The sequence below is a fragment of the Lissotriton helveticus genome, chromosome 8 (assembly GCF_964261635.1).
Source record: "Lissotriton helveticus chromosome 8, aLisHel1.1, whole genome shotgun sequence".
Lineage (NCBI taxonomy): Eukaryota > Metazoa > Chordata > Amphibia > Caudata > Salamandridae > Lissotriton > Lissotriton helveticus.
Genome location: NC_136069.1, coordinates 1,487,089,155 through 1,487,108,347, shown reverse-complemented (window position 1 = coordinate 1,487,108,347; position 19,193 = coordinate 1,487,089,155). Strand labels below are relative to the sequence as shown.

Below are 19,193 nucleotides of genomic sequence, written 5' to 3'. Positions count from 1 at the left end.
TGGCTCCTCTTACAAACAGAGAAACACACTTGGTAGTGATTTTAAGACTGTCCACTGGTTTAGGAAACATAAATAAAAGTTGCTTGTGTGGTGTCCAATGTTGCCTTTGTGGTCATAAACAGAGAATCTTTACCGTCTAACTACACCCTTCGTCGTTTGACGTCACCAGCAGTTATGAGGGGGATTCAAGTCAGAAGGAACATGGCTTTCAAATGTTTAATATCCATTACTTTATATGGCCAGGTACTATCGGCTACCGAGTGCCTGCACTTCCTAAATTAAAAAAACAACCAGCATTGGTGTAGTAGTAATTTGTATTTTTTTATATAAAGCTTTAATGGAGTATTGGCACTTTTAAAAAGAAACCCGCTAGATAGTGAGTTCTTGAAATATATTTCTAAATAAAGCACTTCATGTCTCTTGAAAACGTGCTTCCTCCATTTTTCAATTTTTCATAACATACAGAATTACTCCCTTGTGCATTCAACTATATATCTAATGTAGGGCAAGGTATAACCAGGAAGCTAATTTCAGATTTCTACTATGGAATGTTTTGTGTCATGAAGTCTTGCACGTAGGGGACCTTTGTAAGGTCAAAAGCCAGAATAGCACCTTCACAGTGGCAAGAAAGTCACTGTGTTTCAAAAAAAGAAATGGATCCATCATACACATTTTCCGCAGTAGATTGAAATGCATGGTTAAAAAAATAATCCTCGTAATACACTGACAGGCTTGTTTGTTTTAGGACAACACTCAGTGGAAAGGTCATAGATGAAGTTATTGTGTTGTTGGGTGTCAATGCTCTCGTGTTCAATAGCAGGTTATGGCGTATCGGAATCGTGTTTTGTGCACTTGTTGATGGTTGGTTTGTGTGCATAATCATAGTGTGGTGGATCCTGGATTTGGGTAATGTTTGAAGCATATCCTCCTTACGGCTGTCTGAAAATCTATTCTAACAAATTGGAACAAGCATTAAAACTCACCTTTTATTAAGTTAAAGCCATTTGCTTAGCTATAGAATACCATTAGCAAAGCAAATGGCTTTAACTTAATCAAAGGCGAGACCTATTGCATTTTCAATGCTTGTTTAAAGGAGAAGAAGAGCCGAGTGTAATCCTCATGAGAAATTATTTTGGCACCAAAGGATTCCACCCGATATGCAAGCGGAGTAAGGTAGATATTAAACAATGTAGGACTCAGAGCGAGCCAGAGCAAGCCCTTAGGGCGACTGTAAGTTCTTTCATGCCAGGAGAAAAAGGGGGTGGTGGGTCCACACCTCCTGTCCTCCAATATCCAAGAAAGACTTCAGTCATTACAGTGCAAGACCCTCAATTCCAATACTCTGAAGGTGAGAGAGGAGCCTAGCGCGAGGAACCGTGCCAAAGGTTGCTGGTTGGTTTAATAATATGAGCACAGTCTAAAGTGCCTCTAATAAAATCAGTAACTTCAAGCAGGGCAGTATCAGTGCTAAAATTCGGCCTGAAACCCGATGGGCTTGGATATGGGAGGTCATTAATTTCTAAATAGCGTGAAAGGTTCTGGTTGACAAATTTCTCCAGGACAGCGCAGGCAGCAGAGAAATGGGTCCATGGTGAGCCGGCAAGTTTGGATCTGCCGACAGCTTTTTTAATAAAGGGAGGATTTTTGTGTGCTTTCAGCCTGATGGAACAACTGTGGTGGAAGCTCAGCGCTCTCTAACGGATGAGCCAATGGAGCTCTTGTCCTCTTTTGAGGGGTGTGGCGGTATGAAAAACATCAGCAGGGTAATCAACTGACCTACATAGAGTAACAATACCGGCTCTGGCAAGAAACCAGCTTGAGTCCTCACCACCATTTGATTTGTAAGGAGGTTTCAGAGAAAGCACCCGTAGTTCAGTCATGTCACGTACAGGTGATAAAGACTGTTTAAATTGTCAGAACCTGTTACACGCAACTTGCATAGGCTCAGTACTGTGAGATAGGGGGTGACAACCCACAGGGTCCACGTCTTTTGAACAGGGCTATCATTTTATGTGCTGAAGCCTATAAGCCTATATATGAGCAACACCCCTAAACCACCAGAAACAATTGAACAGAGTGAGGAGGTATAGGTGAGGAGGAGGTATAGGTTAGTCAATACAATCGGTATGGTCTTGTGAGATAATATTCAGTTGGCTTCATTGGATAGAAGACATGAGGAGTTATTTTGTTTCAATTATATCTTGAATATTAACCTCATCACTGCGGTGTGAATTCTGCCGCAGTGCTGACATTCCAATCGTGGGCGTGGTCATGACAGCTCCCGGCCGTCATCAGCACACGCCCACAGTGACTCATGACGGCCAGGAGCCGTCATGAGCATCGAAGAGGTTAATATGAGTCTTTCTTTGTTCAGCTCAATAACAACATCGCACAGGAAAAAGGGGAATAAGCTCAAATGGCGTAAGGAACAGAGGCATGAAAAATCACGCCCTTTTAAAAATGCACCACATTCATTGATTTAAAGAGATGGTTGATCAGGCAAAAATGTTAAATGTCAAAAGGGCCGAAACCTGTACCCCTACAAGGCAGTCCTGGGCCAAAGACAGAACAAACAACAATATATCAGAAGGTGTGGCCTGCGTGGGGGTCATGATGACAGACCCCACACTAAACATCAAATGTTTACTAGCACCGTAAATAGATGGATTTCATGTATGGGCATCTGACTACAATAATGACAGCAACTGCTTCAGGATAAAGGTGAAAATAATTAAACTCCCCTTGTTCATTCTCCACACATGGAGGTGTAGATTCGGGTATAGAGCACTTTCCTGTTGCTTAAGACAGGATGTCCTCTGAAAGAATGGGTACCTGGATTGGACGATAAATGTCCAGGCTCAGCGTCCTTGGGCATCACACTCTCCTAGCCCAGGCTAGTCTACAAAGATGACTTGGGCCTAGTCTGTCCTGACTTTCCTCAGAACTTGAGGCAGGAAAAGTAGTAGAAGGAATACTTAAAGGAGATATGTGTCACATCACAGACTGAATGCATCTGCTGATATCCTTTTTGGAGGAAACTCCATTGTGAAGAAGCTCTGACACTGAGTTCTTGACAGTGTCTACCAGATCTAAGCAGGCAATATCCCACTGATTGTAGATGCCCGTGCCACCTCATGATGAAGACGCCACTCGTGGTTCACCAGTAGATGTCTACTCAGCTCGTCTGCTCTCATTCATTTGCTACTTCATTGGGTCCATTGACATTTTCAATTCATACGCAGGGTCCAAATGTAGCATCTGGCATGATAACAAGAGCCATCCTATCAGAGATACCTGGGGAAGGTAGGGATAACAACCTAAATGTCCTGGACTCTCTGCAGCAGTGGCAAGGACTTGGTCACTAATGTGTCCAGGATACCTCCAGAAAAAGTGGTCTGTGACTGACGACAGCTAACCTGTCTTGAGCGGCCAGTAATGGAGGTACAAGAATAGATACATCGCTGGGTTCTCAAGACGAGCCGTGACCACTAACATTACTTATGTGAGCACCTGAGGGATCACAGAAAGAGCAAAGTACAGCACTGCAAATTGGAAGTCTTTACACCCCACTGTGAATCACAGGTAACATCTGTGGAACTTCAGGACAGGAATATGCACAGATATGCATTCTGCACGTCTTTGGACATCATGATCCACAGCATAGAGGACCTGCACCAGACTGAGAATTTTCAATTTGCTGGAGGTCCAGTATAGGCCTGAAGCTTCTGCGCTCCTTCATATGTGGAAGTCCTGAGAATAGCACTCTTCTTCAAGTCCAAAATTTACTTGAAGGCACCTTTGGCCAGCAGGATATTGACTTCTTGCATCAAATTAGAGGCATGGGCCACCAAAAAATTCCCTAGTGTGGAAAAAGAAAAGGAGGGGATGAAATTAAAAACAGGGCACAGTCTCTTCAATCAATTTGCAAAACCCATTGGTCTGAACTGATGAATTTCCTGCCAGGGACCAAGTGCTATGTCTTGCTCCCCAGAGACCAATCATGGGCCCGAGAGGGTGAACCAAAGCAGCTTGGGAATCACTCTACAGAGGAGAAAGAATTGAAGGATTGCTGTCCCTGCTGGAATGACTTGCCTCAGCCAACAGCATGTAAGCTAACTGCATGCACTCTGTCCCAAAAGAGCTGAGTTTGCTGTTTCACTGGCTGAGAAATCCATATTCCCAGGAAGCTAGGCCTCCTCATTAGCCTCCAAATGCCTCACGATTCTGGTGGAATTCTCTGGCTGGGGACAATATCCCCAAGGATCGAGCTGTGGCCTGACTATCTCTGAATCACTTGAATAGCGAGTCAGCCTTCCCTCTAAAGAGTCTAGATCAATCGAAGTGCGTGTTCATAAGGGGCGCAACGACATCCCCTGAAAATACAGCTGATTGCATCCAGTTGTACCTTCTAAGCAGTACACTCATGTCAACAGCACACCTGTGTGGTGGTTGGCATTCAGGGCTCCTTTCAACAAATATTTTGCTGTGCCCTGCCTTTCTTGGATTGTTTAGGCCAATGAGTTTCTACGGTGCTACAGAATGGCTAGTAAGATCTTGCTAGCCATGTCCCAAAAGGATTTGGTGCACCTTCATAGAAGGCACACCCCATTCAAACAGTGTAAAGTCAGGCAAACTAAGGAAATCATTTTCTTGCCAAAGGTATCAATACATTTTATCTCCCTATCCAAGCATTAGAAGGGAAAGCATTTAATTTGACTTTACTTGTCGGTCTGTATACACGTGTTTTTAACGATGCCTGGGGGGAGGTTTATCTTGTATTTTGCAAAATTGAAAATAAAGTTAAAAAAAAAAAATTGACTTTACTTATGGACAGGGCTGGCCAGCACGTATCGGAGGTGGTGGGTGTAGGATAGAGAATGTGAAAAAAGTTTAAAAAATAATTTACCATATTACCTTATCGCTGGGCCCCATGTATCTGCTCTGTCTGTCCTCCGCGTTAGAACAAGAACAAGGAAGCACCCCCAGGATCCCCTGACCAATCACAATGCTGCAATTCAGCACTGAGATTGATCTGAGTGCCATGGTTCGGTGCTCAGATGGGGACTGGGGGCCTGGGCATGTTCTCCACTTAGGCTGTAATGCAGCCTGGGTGCAGAACAGGCAGCGTGTATTTAATGTTCAGTTCTCGTAAAACAGGGGCATGGGTAGACAGAAAATCATGACTATAGATATAGAGGTTTATTTTATTTAATGAGATTTTCTATAGCGTGAACTTTACTCGAAGGTGTCAGAGCGCTTTACATAAGAACCAGTTGCAAAACATAAGGACTTAGAATTACATGCGTTACATAAAAGATACAAACAGAAAAAATTGCAAATGTATAAGATGTAAAGTCACACAAGGAGGAGATACAAACAGGAAGGAAAATTGCAAATGTACAAGTAGTAAAGTCACTCAAGGAAGAGATACGAATGGATATAGTCTAAGAGTCACATAGGAATGGTAGAGAGTACAAAGGTCTACTGCATATACTAGTGATTAGAGTTATCTCTATATACATAAGGAAGGGATACAAATGGATATACTCGAAGAGTCACATAGGAATGGTAGAGAGTACAAAGGTCTACTGACATGCGATTGCATGTGTGTGCATATGTGTGAGCATGTGGGTGTGCATGTGTGTGTATTTCTAGCTAAGGTGTACAATTACATGTCACTGCCTTTTTTGTCGGCTCACCTGACCAGGTCTTGCTCTAAAATCTTCTTTTATCATCTGAATTTCAATGACATCACACGGGTGGCTTATTACAGAGGTGATAGTGACTGGCTTACTACTCCTTATATATCTGTACAGCCGCTCTGCACAGTACAGACACAGGGGTCCTGAAATCCACAGCCAGGTCTGTAAGGTAAACAACAAACAACACAATTTAATCATAGTCACTTTCCATGCCAGACAAATGTCACCAGAAGAGGAACGAAATAGAGCATGCCACAAAATATTATATTCAAATAAATTCACATAAATTGGCTGTACATAATGCAGTCCTTTAAATGGGCCCCAGCACTATTTTGAGAGTGAGAGTACCGGCACTTCTCAAGAGAAGTGTAATACTTTTAATTTGAGTTTACCGGCACTTCTCAGAAACAAGCACTTCTATTTCTCCATCTCAAGCACTGATGCAGTGTGAATACCACTATGCAATAATAATGTGTTTCTATCATTATGTCTCAGAGTAAGTAAATGCTCCAGGCCCTTCCAAAACGTTATTTTGGTGTTCGGGTGGTATTGGAGAGGTTTGCCTTGCATCCCCAGACAAAATATTTTGGTGCACATGCATCAAAGAAGTCAATAGCAATTCTTTAATTGTGATTTTTAAGGAACTCCAATTAAAGAATCACTATTACCTATGCATGTAGGAATCGCAAATAAAATTGCGATTCCTACAAATTCCTTAAATGTGACTCGCAAATTACGACTCGCAATTAAGGAATTCCTTTCCATTCATTCTTATGGGCCTAGAGACTAATAGGAATAAATGGGAATTGCAAGCGCAATTTGCGAGTACCCAATAGGTTCTCACAAATTGCAGATGCAATTTCAAGGGTGGCAGGGTGCCAAAAGGACACCCTGTTGCACCCCTGAAATTGTAATGTGAACACATGTTGCACACAGACATGCCCCAAGGGCATCTGTGTGTGTAACCAGGAACTTTGAAAAATGCACTTCACTGCCTTTTTCAAAGTTTTTGCAAATTACCGTTGTTTCATTTGACGGTAGTTTGCGTCCCCTAATAGCAAAATCGCTATTTTCAATGGCATCATGCATTGCATTTGAGGCATCGCAATTTGCGATTCCTTAAATGCAATCGCAATTTAAGTAATCACAAATTTTGCGATTCCTTAAATTGCGATTTTTGCATTTGGGATGAAGCATCCCAAATGCAAAAATACCGGTCGCAAAGGGGCAGATTCTGAGAATCTGCCCGTTTGCGACCAATTTTTCTTTTGATGCATGTGGCCCTTTGTTCCTTAGTTAGAGATTGGTGGATGGGATACTCTGTCAACACGTGATGGATAGCCCGACCACCATTTTGGAGGTGCCTTATTCAATGATGTAATTGCGATCCAGCAGATGGGACCACTACCACATTTGTGACGTAGTATGCCATCTCCAAAATCTAACTAAGGCCCAATGGCTTAAATGCAAAGACTGATGGGTGCATCTGAACTAGTGTAAATACTGGGAGCAAGAACACTGCGACAATAAAATGTCAGTGCCGGCCATCAGGTGCTATGTGTTCCTAATTTACACAGTAGTGGAACAAATGTGGCTTATGGCAGAAAAAAGTTTTTGGCTCCGTTTTGTATGTTTTAACCCCTTGCACGCGGCGTGAATTTTCGAGCTGTGCGGCGGTTTTGAAGAGTGGGCGGGATCATGACGGCCCCCAGCCGTCATCAGCACACGCTCACCGTGATGCATGACGGCCGGGGGCCGTCATCAGTATGGAAGGGGTTAATGCCTCGGTTGCAGTGCTTTGCAAATGCAGCAGTGCCAGGACAATGCAGGAGCAGTTTGTCCTTAACTCCCAAAGGTCGTTAATGGTCAACTGTGTGCAAATTACATTTGCACTTGTTTTACCACGTGGGCTTGGGTCTATTATTGCAGTGGCTGTGGTATATTCAACATATCATTGCACAAAACAGAAGAACACCATGGGAGAAATAAAGAGCTTTGTTTGCATGAGGACGAATGGTCCGTACCCCCAGAAAAAGACGTTCCCAATTTCAGTACATCAAAATTGACCCCTCAGTGGACTGATACTGTCCACTGGAAAATTCTGTCTTTGACTTGAGGGCCACAAGCTTGAATCCTGAATGGATCATTCAGCCTTTCATTCTTCGGAGGTTGATAATACGAGTAGCATTAGATTTGATAACAATACACATCTTGTTATGTTTGTGTACTATTACCAGAAAGTGTTCCATATTTTCATAAAAAATGCTTCCTCGAGGCATCTGCCTTACTTTTATCAGTCAGAACTGAGCAAATATTTTATCACGAAAACTATCAACATTTAGCACTTTATTCTTCCCAAAATAAGAAAGAGCTAGATAGAAAAAAATCGGTCTCCGAGCTACAGCAGAATCTGAAATTCTATCTGCAGACTTGTGCTTGGGCTGAGATCACTGCCCTGAGCAGGGAAATACATGGAAGTGACTTCCCGCGGACTCTTGTTCTGGTAAAACCGTAAAGAAAATCTGAGACACCATTGGGTCCATAATGACCTTTCTCATTACCTACATGATTTACGGTCTGGACTCGTTTGCCTTCATGGACTCTGTTACAAGCAGTTTGGACAGTATTTATCACATGGGTTAATGTGTTACATCCGGTCTGCGTGATTGCAAGTTTTCCAGGTGTACCGTCGCATCTGTCATTACTGGGTGTGGTTACTCCAGGCATGGGTCTGCACACGTAAATACCAGGTGAAATAACGCACCCAGAATTAATGCACTTAATATTTAAAGGGGCAGATCCGAACCTGGCAAGAAGATCCTTTTTGCAAATTAAAGCAGAAACTGGAAATATCAATGATCTTTTTCACTTTGGGACGTTCCACTAAAGTTCCTTTTCTCTGTGCGACTCCTGGACTGGGAGGGGTGTAAGCCCTATACAAATCTTGGTGCTCCCCTACTGGACCGGTTTCTAAATTGGGCATGTGTAGCTCCTCCGTTTGAGTGGAAGAGTGCCACCCGATAGGCTAGAGCTGGAAAATTAAATGGTAATATATTTTATTTATTACAGTTTTACTTTTGAGCAACCAACCTGCCCTGAACTGATTGACAGGACAGGGCAGGGTGGAGTGGGGTGAGGCCAGTGCTGCCTTGCTGAGTGGCAGCAGCTAGGAGCTGTGTGCTTTAAAACGCACATGTCTATTTAGCCGGCCGTCAGACATGAGCATTTTAAAGTTCTCTAACCAAGCTGTTCGAGACAGCTGGGTTTGAGAAAGCGCAGGCGTCTAGCGCCGATTAGGAGCACTGAGTGGCTGCTCCAACCAATCCTGGTGCTGCTCTTGTGCTGAGTGCAGCATCAGGATTGGTTAATGCAGTTTCCTGGTCCTGCATTTGGAGCCAGCCTGGAAGGGAGATGACCGGTGGAGGAGGATGTTGCGTCACGCCTCAAGGTAGGTGTGTAATTCATTGTATTTTTTGTTGTAAGCATCTTTATTCGATTCACAGAATCATCAAAGTAAAACACATTTACATAAAAGAAAAACAATTATCTTCTTTCCAAACAATATCTAAAATTCTAGGTTATTGGCAGCAAAAGAATACATTTTCTAAAATACACAGTTTTATTTAAAAAAATCATACTGTCATAATATACAACATTTTTTTTTTTTATAACTTTCTCCTGCCTTACCACCTTAGGAACACTGAAGTCACTACTGTAATTGGAACATTTTAAATGACAATTTTATTTCCCCAAGTAGAACCCACTTGGTCTTACAAAAATAACAGAGAAGTCTTAAACCTTAATGGCTTTATTTTCAGACTTTGTCGTATGGAAATCAATTGGAATAGTCAAGATCAGTTAATCAATAAATCAGAGTGCAAAGCTCAGTTGAAGTACAGAAAACAATCAAAGAACTCATTAAAGTTGCTGAGTAGAGCAGTTCATGCTGTGCCATGCTGTGAGTTGTTCAAGTGGGGACCAGGCTGAACCTCTGCACACTGGCTCTGCTCTCAATGGTCCACGATATTATGGAATGCCTTTCATCACCTTAAAAAACAAGCATTTGCAATGCAATCGGTCTCGCCTTTGGGACCTAATATGTATTTAGCTATGCAGCTCATTAGCCTGGGTGCTGAAATATCTACTGTTTTTTAACATGGAGGGAAAGTAAGCACCAAACTGTGTGACACTCCAGGTATGGAACACATGGAGAGAAATATTGCCTTTCAGCGGCAAATAGTATAGTCCAAAGCTCTGTTTTTAATATGCGCACTTTGGGACTTGTAGTCCAATGAACCCGCTGGCCAGCCTTCTTTGAAAACCATTAAAAGGTGGGTACGAGACCCGAAATGTTATGGCTTCTTGACATGGAGTCACGTGGTACCCCGAAATGACACATGACAGTATATCAAGAGTACAGCACCCTTCGCACATTACTATTTGCCCGGAAAGCTGTGCTCAATTTTAAGCAATGCGTGTGCTGGTTACCTTCAAAGTACTTTTTGCTTGTAAGTAAAGTAACAGAACTTTAAAAAAATGAAGCATACGATGTAGTCAATTACACAATCCAAATACACATACAGTTTGATAAAGTGAAACTGTACAGTGCATAGCATACAACACCATGACGTTAGTACAGGAGTCTTTAGTAGTACTTTGCAGTGTGCACTGCAGGGTATATGCAAGGCGTTGGTACTGTGAAATGTGAGCAAAGAGAGCACGCAGGTCAAAACTGATGGGAAGTGTTCAATACAGCGCAGGATAGAAAAGTATACTTCAGTTAGGAATGTATAGTTCAGTGAAGCGCAGAGCACACCAAAGAGTAAAGCTGTGAGAAACGTTTTGATTCTGCAGACAACGCACAAAGCGATTGCAATAAAGTGTACACAGGCAGGTTTAATGTGGCGGGTTTTATGAAGTGGATCACACACCTGTATAGTAATATTATGAAGTCTACAAGAGCTGATCAAATGCTGTCGTCTGCTGTTGTGTAGTGTAACCAATAGTTATGTTAAGTGAGCTTGGGATGAGCGTGCAGTGATGCAGCCGTGTTAAGAGCACAGTGTAAACGGTATGCAACTGCATAAAGATTTGAAAAGTAAGATACAGGTATGTTATGTTGTGGAGTGTAGAGCAGAACACAAGCTGGTGCACAAACTAGTGAAGTACATCAAATCAAAAGTAGTCTAAAATGAAGTGTGTGCAGTGCACTCCGATGTTCATAGAGAACTATGAATAGTATCATGCATTTCATGTGAGGGTACACAGGGTTGTGAAAAGTATAGTTCAAAACACATGCAGTTGTCAAGTGTACACTGCAGAGAAGTGCAGTTGCGCGTGACGAGTACTTAAGTGTTGTACGGTGCACGTTGTACAGTGCAAAGTTCCCAGAGAGTGAGGTGAAGCCTATGGTGTAGGCCAGTGCAATGGAGTCGCACGTGAACTGTAGAGTGCACTGTTCTGCAGCCCTATGAACAATGGGATACCCTGTGATTTCGCTGCGTTATGATGAATAGTACAAGGTACCTTGTACACCTAAAGGAATGATGCAATGATAAATATAAAATTTGAGAAGTCCCCTAAAGTACCAAGCATGCCTGAGCGCCACTTACCCAATCTGTATAAAGGCAAGCACTGAGTGAGTGCAACTTACCCCAAGCGGTAGTGGCTGCCTTGTTCGTTCACTCAGTGCAAACAGCACACCCTGACACCAGGACAGGCACTGTACCCATCTGGTGCCCACAGGGGTAGGCACTCTGTTAGCAGCCAAGGGTCTCCTGTTCCCTTCTGCCCAGGGCCCGCCTGTGCTGGAGCCGGGCAGCCTAGCTGTGGGTGGGAGTGTGGTAATGCTGGACGCGGATGGCAGCTTCTTTTCCTCCCTCCTCCCTCCTCCCTCCTCCCCCGCACCTCCCCTCCCCTCCTCCCTCTGCGGATGGTATTAGGATCTTCCGCTCCGAGCTCGGCTGTCTCCCTCCCACACATAGGCCTGTGACGCAGATCCTGCGTGGGAGGGAGGCTGGGCGTGGGCAACAGGCTGCAGCCTGGAATACCAAGCCCAGTGTTTGCACCGCACCGGGGAGAGGGAAGAGGCAGAGGAGGGCAGGGCAGGCTACCAAAGGAAGGGAGAGCAGTGAGAAAACAAGCCCTAGTGCTCACAAATAAAAAAAACAAGCATTTGCATGCTTGTATTGCGCATGTGTTCTGGAGACTGCCATCATTTGGTCAGGCAAAATAAGCCATCAGCAGCGCGCAACACAAAAAAGAGTGCAAATTCACCCAGCCAATCCCACGACAAACAAGCATTTTCAATGCAATAGGACTCAGGTTTATGCAAGACCTATTGCATTGAAAACGGGAGTGTGGGGTCCAAGAAGGCACGAACGAGAGTGGGGAGGGTGAGCGGGGCGAGAAGTTACGAACTGTGGAAGGGGGCGGGAGGACACGGAAGAAAAATTGTGTTGAAGTAAAGGTGCCAATAGCCAGGGAAGCATACAAATCACAACATGGCTGTCAGGAGGAGTGACTAACAAGCCTAAAACCAATCAGAAGGCAACATTTAGGATCTAAGCCAATCAAAAAGATGGGCGGAGAGTGGGCCGAGCTTCCACGAAGCTTCTACGCTATAGTGTATACTGCATGCCTCGCAAAGCGAGTAGCGCATGCGCTGCAACACTAGGTGAGACCTAATGAGACTGGTATTCTCACACCAAGTAAAGTCATGTGCGAGAACTGTGGGCCAGATGAAATTGATCAAGTGGCATCCCACAGGGGATATTGCTCCAGCTGATTTGTAATGATGGGCATATGTATCACCTAATGAAATGGGATAAGTCATACATATTCTGCTTTAAGTTAAATTGAATGTTTTCTGCGACGTAATATACTGAATGTTTCTATAATTACATTGCATATAATTATAATGAGGTCTGACATCGGCCATTTCATGTTCATTTCAGGCTCCCCACCAGCGCCAAAGTCACAAGCCAGTCCTCCCGAGCTGCTGATGTTTATTATCAAACAGGCCCCATCATTGCAGGACTACAGCAGCAATTCTGGCACAGGACGTTCCCCTGTGGTAAAGCTTTTTCTAATGTGCTTTGCCAGGAGGTCCATCTCTTCAATTGACATCCTGTTAAAACCAACATCCCTTCTAACAAAACAACTTTAAACTGGGAACACCAAATGATATAAGACAACTTAATTATGGGGCTGCAGATAACTTACATGTCATTGCCTGCAGTCTGAGCAATAAAGTCTTCATTGCCTGGAGCGAATACACAATATGGTTTTCTCAACTTACTCTTTACATTCTTAACAAAGTGAAGAATGCTGCCTCCAGGACAGACTTACTGAAGATTTTGGCCAGCTTGTATCTTCTCCTTGGCCAAAAAGTAAAGACAAATGAGCAGCATCACAATATAAAAGTAATTTGGTTTGACCGCAAACTCACTCTTGAACAAAACCATAAAGGGCACAACCGCCCGGCCCACTGTAAAGCCCCTCCATGTCCACTGTTTCAAACCCAAGAAAACGTAGTAGTGTCCCCAAGAGGCACAGACCCCTCATGCTCTTAGGGTGTTCCAGCTCCACCCTTACAATAGCCTGCTATCTAACCCTTTCCCAAAACTATGCCCTCACAATAATTCATACCTCAATTTAATGGATGTGCCTTTACCTACATTTAATTCTACTCTTATCTCCTTCCTTTCTGCTATCCTTGACGATTCCCAGTTGTTTCAAACTACTAACTTTTTTCTGTTTCGTTTATCTGCATTTGTTTCTCACTATTTTGACCTGAAAATGGTGGAGCTAATCCTTGGATTCCATTCAGGGTCCTAATATGGTATTTGTAACATTCAGGGAATATCCAGCGTGATAGTTACAAGGCTATTGTTGTTGGTCAACTGGAAGTACACAAAACATCTGCCAGTGCTTTTATATTGTATCCTTTGTTACAAAAAATAGGACAAAATATTGGGCTGGGCACCAGAGCAAGAGGGACTAGTCCAGAAGTCAGTTGTATCATCAGTCTACAATGGACATTATTTTTTGCAACTTGATAACTCTCTTCACCCACTTAATGTGTAAGAAGTCTTAATTTTCTAGAATAATCTATTTGGCCACTTTTAAAATATGTATCAGGTTAATCTTAACTTTATTTTGAACGAACCTGATAATTGTATTCCAATGTATACTGTTTCATTTAATTGCCTTATATTTGGGAGTTTGTGAGGATGACTACTTTCATAACAGTCTCAAGCTTAGAGGTGAAGATTGTTCTTTTTGAGCACCATAAACATAATGTAGACTTCATATTGTTGTGGGCTTTGTCTGCGGAACAAGTTTCATATACAGTATGCAACATTACAAAGTTACATGTGATGCACAAACTACTATCATTTTTTTTCTGCTTTAACAGCTGTTTAATGAGGTATATACATATTTTGGATGACAAAAATCGTGTTATTAAATTGAAAGAGGATGACCCCTGCCAACATAATGAACACAACATAGTTAGGCAAAACATAATTCTCAGAAATTCTCTGCTTAATCCCTGGCAACTATGACACAAACATCAGTCAATTATTTAGAGAAATGTGAGTTCATATCAAGCGGTATCAACCAATTTAAAGTAAAGGGCCCATACCAAGAAAATGTCTTAACTAGTTAAAAAAAATAGAGAAAACGTTAATAAGTAGAAAGACACCAAGATCATTATATTCAATAAGGAGAACGGAGATATTATATTTTTACAGTTTCAAGGCAAAAGCACCTAGAAAAAAGTAAAGCACCATTAAAAAGCAACAGTTTGCAGTTGGCCAGGGCCAATGCTCGATATCGGGCCAACCATGATGGAGCAATTGTCATATCTCCCAACTTTGTCACCCCAGTTAAAGTTTTAATTTTGGATGTAGTCTCTGGAATAGAAGTAAAAATTATTCAGCGGGTGATGATCCAAGGCTGAAGCCAGTGTGTGCGCTTGAAGCTGGAAACTCTGAGCTCCCACGAAAGATGTTGGTTTAGGCAATACAACCACAAAGCTGGATTTATTAGCCACTGAGGTAACTTAGCCAGTCAGATAAATGTGACGTCTTTCACCACTGCCAAGCTTTACCTTTGGACTTGGTCACTTTTTCCGTCAAAATCCTCCAGTGTGGCAAGGCTAAACGTTGCTGCCAGGCAGGACTCAACAAGGCACTATACCTTCACAGAGCTGTCCCATTTATCACAATTTCAAGCTGCTAAAGTGACAAACTTAATTTTTGTGCCTTCCCAATGTGCGCCCTCCCTCCCTCAGCAACTTGTGACAGTCCTGCAGGGATGGAATAAAGTACTTAATTACTATGTCCACATTTTCTCAAACTGCAGGAAAGTGCTTTCTGGTCAGTTGTTCACCCTTGAGGTCCTCATAACTGGCTGCTAGGCACTAGAGCTTTGTCTAGCCTGTGCTCCTGCAGGGTCCAGTTCTCTGTGTTAGGACAGACCCTCATAGGGTGAGGATTGCTTATGCCTTTTGTGCCCCTGGGGCAGGCAAACAGGATACCAAACAGTTGACTTGAAAGACCAGCTCCAGTTCCTTGATGTAAGCACGATTCAGGATTCCTTATGTTCCTGAGTGTTCTTTCTTCCAGCATGGTCGTCTTCTTCAGGTGTAGTGTTTTGAAGTGGTGATGAAGAACCAGTGTTATTATATGCACTAGCCAGGGACTGAAGAATTTCAGGAGAACACAAATCTGATATCACCATTAAATCAGATTTTGAAACTAAAAGAAAATAACTTTAAATGTTTTTCCAGCATTTTCCCAAGAAAAGTTGCTAAATAAATATTGTAATCACACATAGGAATGTCTAATTGAAAATGTGGCTGAACCGTCACAGTGGAAATAGCTTTTAGGCCTGCAGTCACAGTGAAGGTAGACTTCATAAAGAAACACTGTGCTACTAGCATTGTTTGCTTAAAACGCACATGGGTGGAATATTAATATAAAAAAGTCTTTCTAACATACAAATGCAAGTTTCCTTGCCATGTTTTACCACAGTACCATTTGAATTGGAGCCCAGCCAGTGCACAGTGGTGCTTCTGGCAGCCATTTATTTTTCCCATATATGTGAGTTGCGTACATAAGCACCACAGTTCACATATATTATGTAACTTCCACACCCGGTGCAATTTCTACACCATCTATCATGCTCTTTAAGGAACGTTAAACAGACCAAATGTGGTGAAACCATTATCACAATACCATTGTAGAACCTGAGCATAATCACTGAGCCACTGAAAAGAAGCAGTGTGACATTGCACAGAATCCGAAGACCAGCAAAAAAGGATCCTAACATTTGTGAAAAATTAGGGTTGACCATGCAGAAAAGGGGGATTAGCTACAATGGGGTTAGCTAATACCGAACTGAAGATAGTTTGTTTGGTTATCCTCAAAAGTGTGAAAGCAGTGTCAGTTTTGCTGGGATTTCAACATTTAAAATGTAAGTAGCACAAAGGTTGGCACCTAACAGACTGAGCTTTCTTTACAAGGTAAAGAGAGATACATAAATATTTTAGGATTCCTATATTGGATAGCTATAAATATATTATTTAAACAAGAAAGGGTACATGATTGAATTTGTGAAACCTATGTGGTTAAATTCAGCTTTCTAAAGTTTTATCTCTCAGCTGTTTTCTACACTTTTGACTGTATCTCCTTCATTTTAATGAATTGAGGAGATGGTGAAGGTGCTAAGTAGGCCCGGGCAAAATGTAAAATATGCTGTCATTAGTCCCATAACTTCAAGATTAGTGAGTTAGTTGAGTATGCAAAAACCCTGAAATTAAGCCTCGTTTTCCTACTTGGCAACAGAGCAGCGGGAATAAAGCGAATGACCAGAATGCAAGCAGCTATTTCTCATGCCACTTGTATTGTTCACGCTATATTTTTACCATGAAATTTGTCTTAACAACAAAAATTGACATGAGGATGCATTTCACACTAAACTATAGTGCTAAATAATGGATTTGTGCTTTAGGTAATTACATGTAATTTCACAATAATTTGCAATAAGAATACACTATTGCTGTGGTTGCCTGATGAACTGCTCTATTTAATTACTGAAAAGAACCAGCCTCTTTCTGGAGTAAAAACACAAGGCTAGATAGTTGAAAATACTCCTTGCTAAAAGATGCAGGAAATTTTAGGCAGACGTTTTGCAACCTGTCTTTAATTTTGTGATACACCTATTTACTACTGGGTCCTTATCAAAGAATTTCCAGTATCGGGAGCCACAGGACAGCTTACCTAAGGAATATTAACTAGACAGGTCTCTATCTGTGAACCCTTTGAATTACTACAAACTCAGGGATGGTGGAACAAGGGGGCAGCGTAGGGATACCCTAACTGTTAAGCCTGGGGCCAATTAAAAAAAAAAATGTTGCATCAAATTTGCAGCCAATTATTTATATATATTTGTGCAGGCTACCATGCATTGATTGAGATATATCAAGTCCAGGGGAGCCCACCCCCGGGACATAGCGGTTTTCCAGCCCACACTGCTGCGGGCAAGGAAACCTGGGTTTGCTCTCACTTGGTGAGAGCATTTTTGAATTTTCTGCTAAGTGGGAGCAAACACCGAGTCCACTCCCAGCGGGCTTTAAAAATGCTCTATTTGATCTGAGTGTGGGCAGGGAAACAGATCAAAAGATTGCTCCGACCTACAGGGAGCATCATTTGGAGCTGCTCCATGTGAGCAGGAGCCATGCAGGCTCCCATGGTATGTGGGGAGCTGGCTTAGGCACTGGAGGCCTTGGAGCTCTCCAGCAGCCCCCAGTGAGACTATGGTGTGTACCCTGGGAGGGCACCAGGGCACCCAACTTTAACTGTCCAAGGGCATCAGGAATACGGTCCTAGGGTAGAAATATGCCAGGGGGGCTGCACAAGCCCCCCTTCTCTTTATTTAAAAAATTGGCTTATAGGGATAGAGTCCCCAGAGCCTTGCAAGGCACAGGTATGGAGGCCACAAAGACCCCCTCTCCTTTCTTTAAATAAGTGGTCCCAAGGAATTTTGTCCCCGGGTCTGATAATGGCTCGGGGGGGGGGGGTGCAAGTTGCCCCTCCCTCCCTTTTGGTAACATGACATTTAATGCACATTACGTGAAACTTAAAGAAATGAAATTGCACAATGCCTATGCATGGTCGTTATTTATGAACATGTTGTTAATTTACAGTTATTGGCATATTTAAGGAAGCTCTTAATCACATGGCAATGTCACTGGATTTTCAAAGAATACAATCTTCTATCTGTATTGGTACGTTTGTCAGAGGAATAACGAAAAAGCATATGTTTCTACATAGTTGTAAGTGAAGATTGTTGAACTGATTCACAAAATTGCCCATCCTCTCCATGTGTTCTTTCAATACCCTATATATGAGAAGTCTGAACACTGTATAGTTTGCACATGCCCTTGGTCAATATTTCGGTCTTGCATACAGCAGTGTCTGCGCTGTCTCTTGCGAGATCTTTTGTTTTCCAATACTTGGCTGAGAGACTGCTTATTGCTTGCCATTATTTGGCTTCATTGTCACTCTCATGTGCTGGCTTCTTATTGGTCAGCCGCCATAAGCTTCCTTCCTCTTTATATGTTTTCCCTCCCCTGGAGCACGGGTGCATTTCTTGTGCCCTTCCACTTTTTAGGGCTCGCTGGTGTTGGAGCGCGAAGCGCTCCCGCCAGCAAAATGTATTGTCACCGTGACGGCTTGCAAGGGAGTACAGACCTGGCCACGCGCAGATTGTGGAATGTGAACGCGCAGATTGTCAGCGTGCGCGTGCTCCCTTCCTGGCTCCGAACGCGTGCTGCTGCTGGCGCAGGGGCTGCAATTCCACAGCCGGCCACTGGGGACAGGTCCGAGACCGTCAGGGGGAAGCTGCGTCTGAGGTAGGAGCGAGGCATCGCCGCAGAGGAGGAACCAGGCCGGCTGCTGGGCACTGAGCAGTGAAAAACCCCGGAGCAGCAAGGCCCCACCTCCCCCCACACCTCCGGAGTCCGGTTCGTTTCATTCTTGTTAACTTTCAGCGCGTTTTCACACACGCCTCCTTTTTGAAACGTTTTCAGAATCAGCCAGGTTGGTAAAACTTTTGTGTTAACGTTTGTTAACTTCTCATATTTTATTGGAGGCCATATGTAGATGGATTGGTGTCTTGGAGTGAAGTTATAAGCGATCACACGGTTACTACTGTACAGTTAACAAGTTTTTTAAAATTATCTTTTGAAGTTGGTGTTTCTCTAGTCCTGGGCTTGGTTACTAATTCCCTTTTTACTTCTGGTTTAAATGCGCTATCCAGTTACTTTAATCTTGCGGCTTCAGTATTTCCAATCTCCCTCCTTCTGCCACGGTTGACTCACAGAAGCACAGTTCAAGCACTTAACAAACAAGCCTGGAGAACTCCCTCTTTGTGCAGAACAACATGTAGCAAAGCAAAGCAGGTGCGAAAATTGCAGGCACC

At 43.0% G+C, this 19,193-nt stretch overlaps 1 protein-coding gene across 7 annotated transcripts in view; it reads right to left on the bottom strand.

Annotated features, from left to right (window-relative positions):
- NOX4 (NADPH oxidase 4) overlaps positions 1-19,193 on the bottom strand; it is an 840,225-nt gene that overhangs the window by 387,807 nt on the left and 433,225 nt on the right. For all 7 annotated transcript variants that reach the window (XM_078658423.1, XM_078658420.1, XM_078658421.1 and 4 more), the window contains one exon: positions 5,700-5,864. In XM_078658423.1, the coding sequence (XP_078514549.1) occupies positions 5,700-5,864 (165 nt within the window). The remainder of the gene's footprint in view (positions 1-5,699; positions 5,865-19,193) is intronic.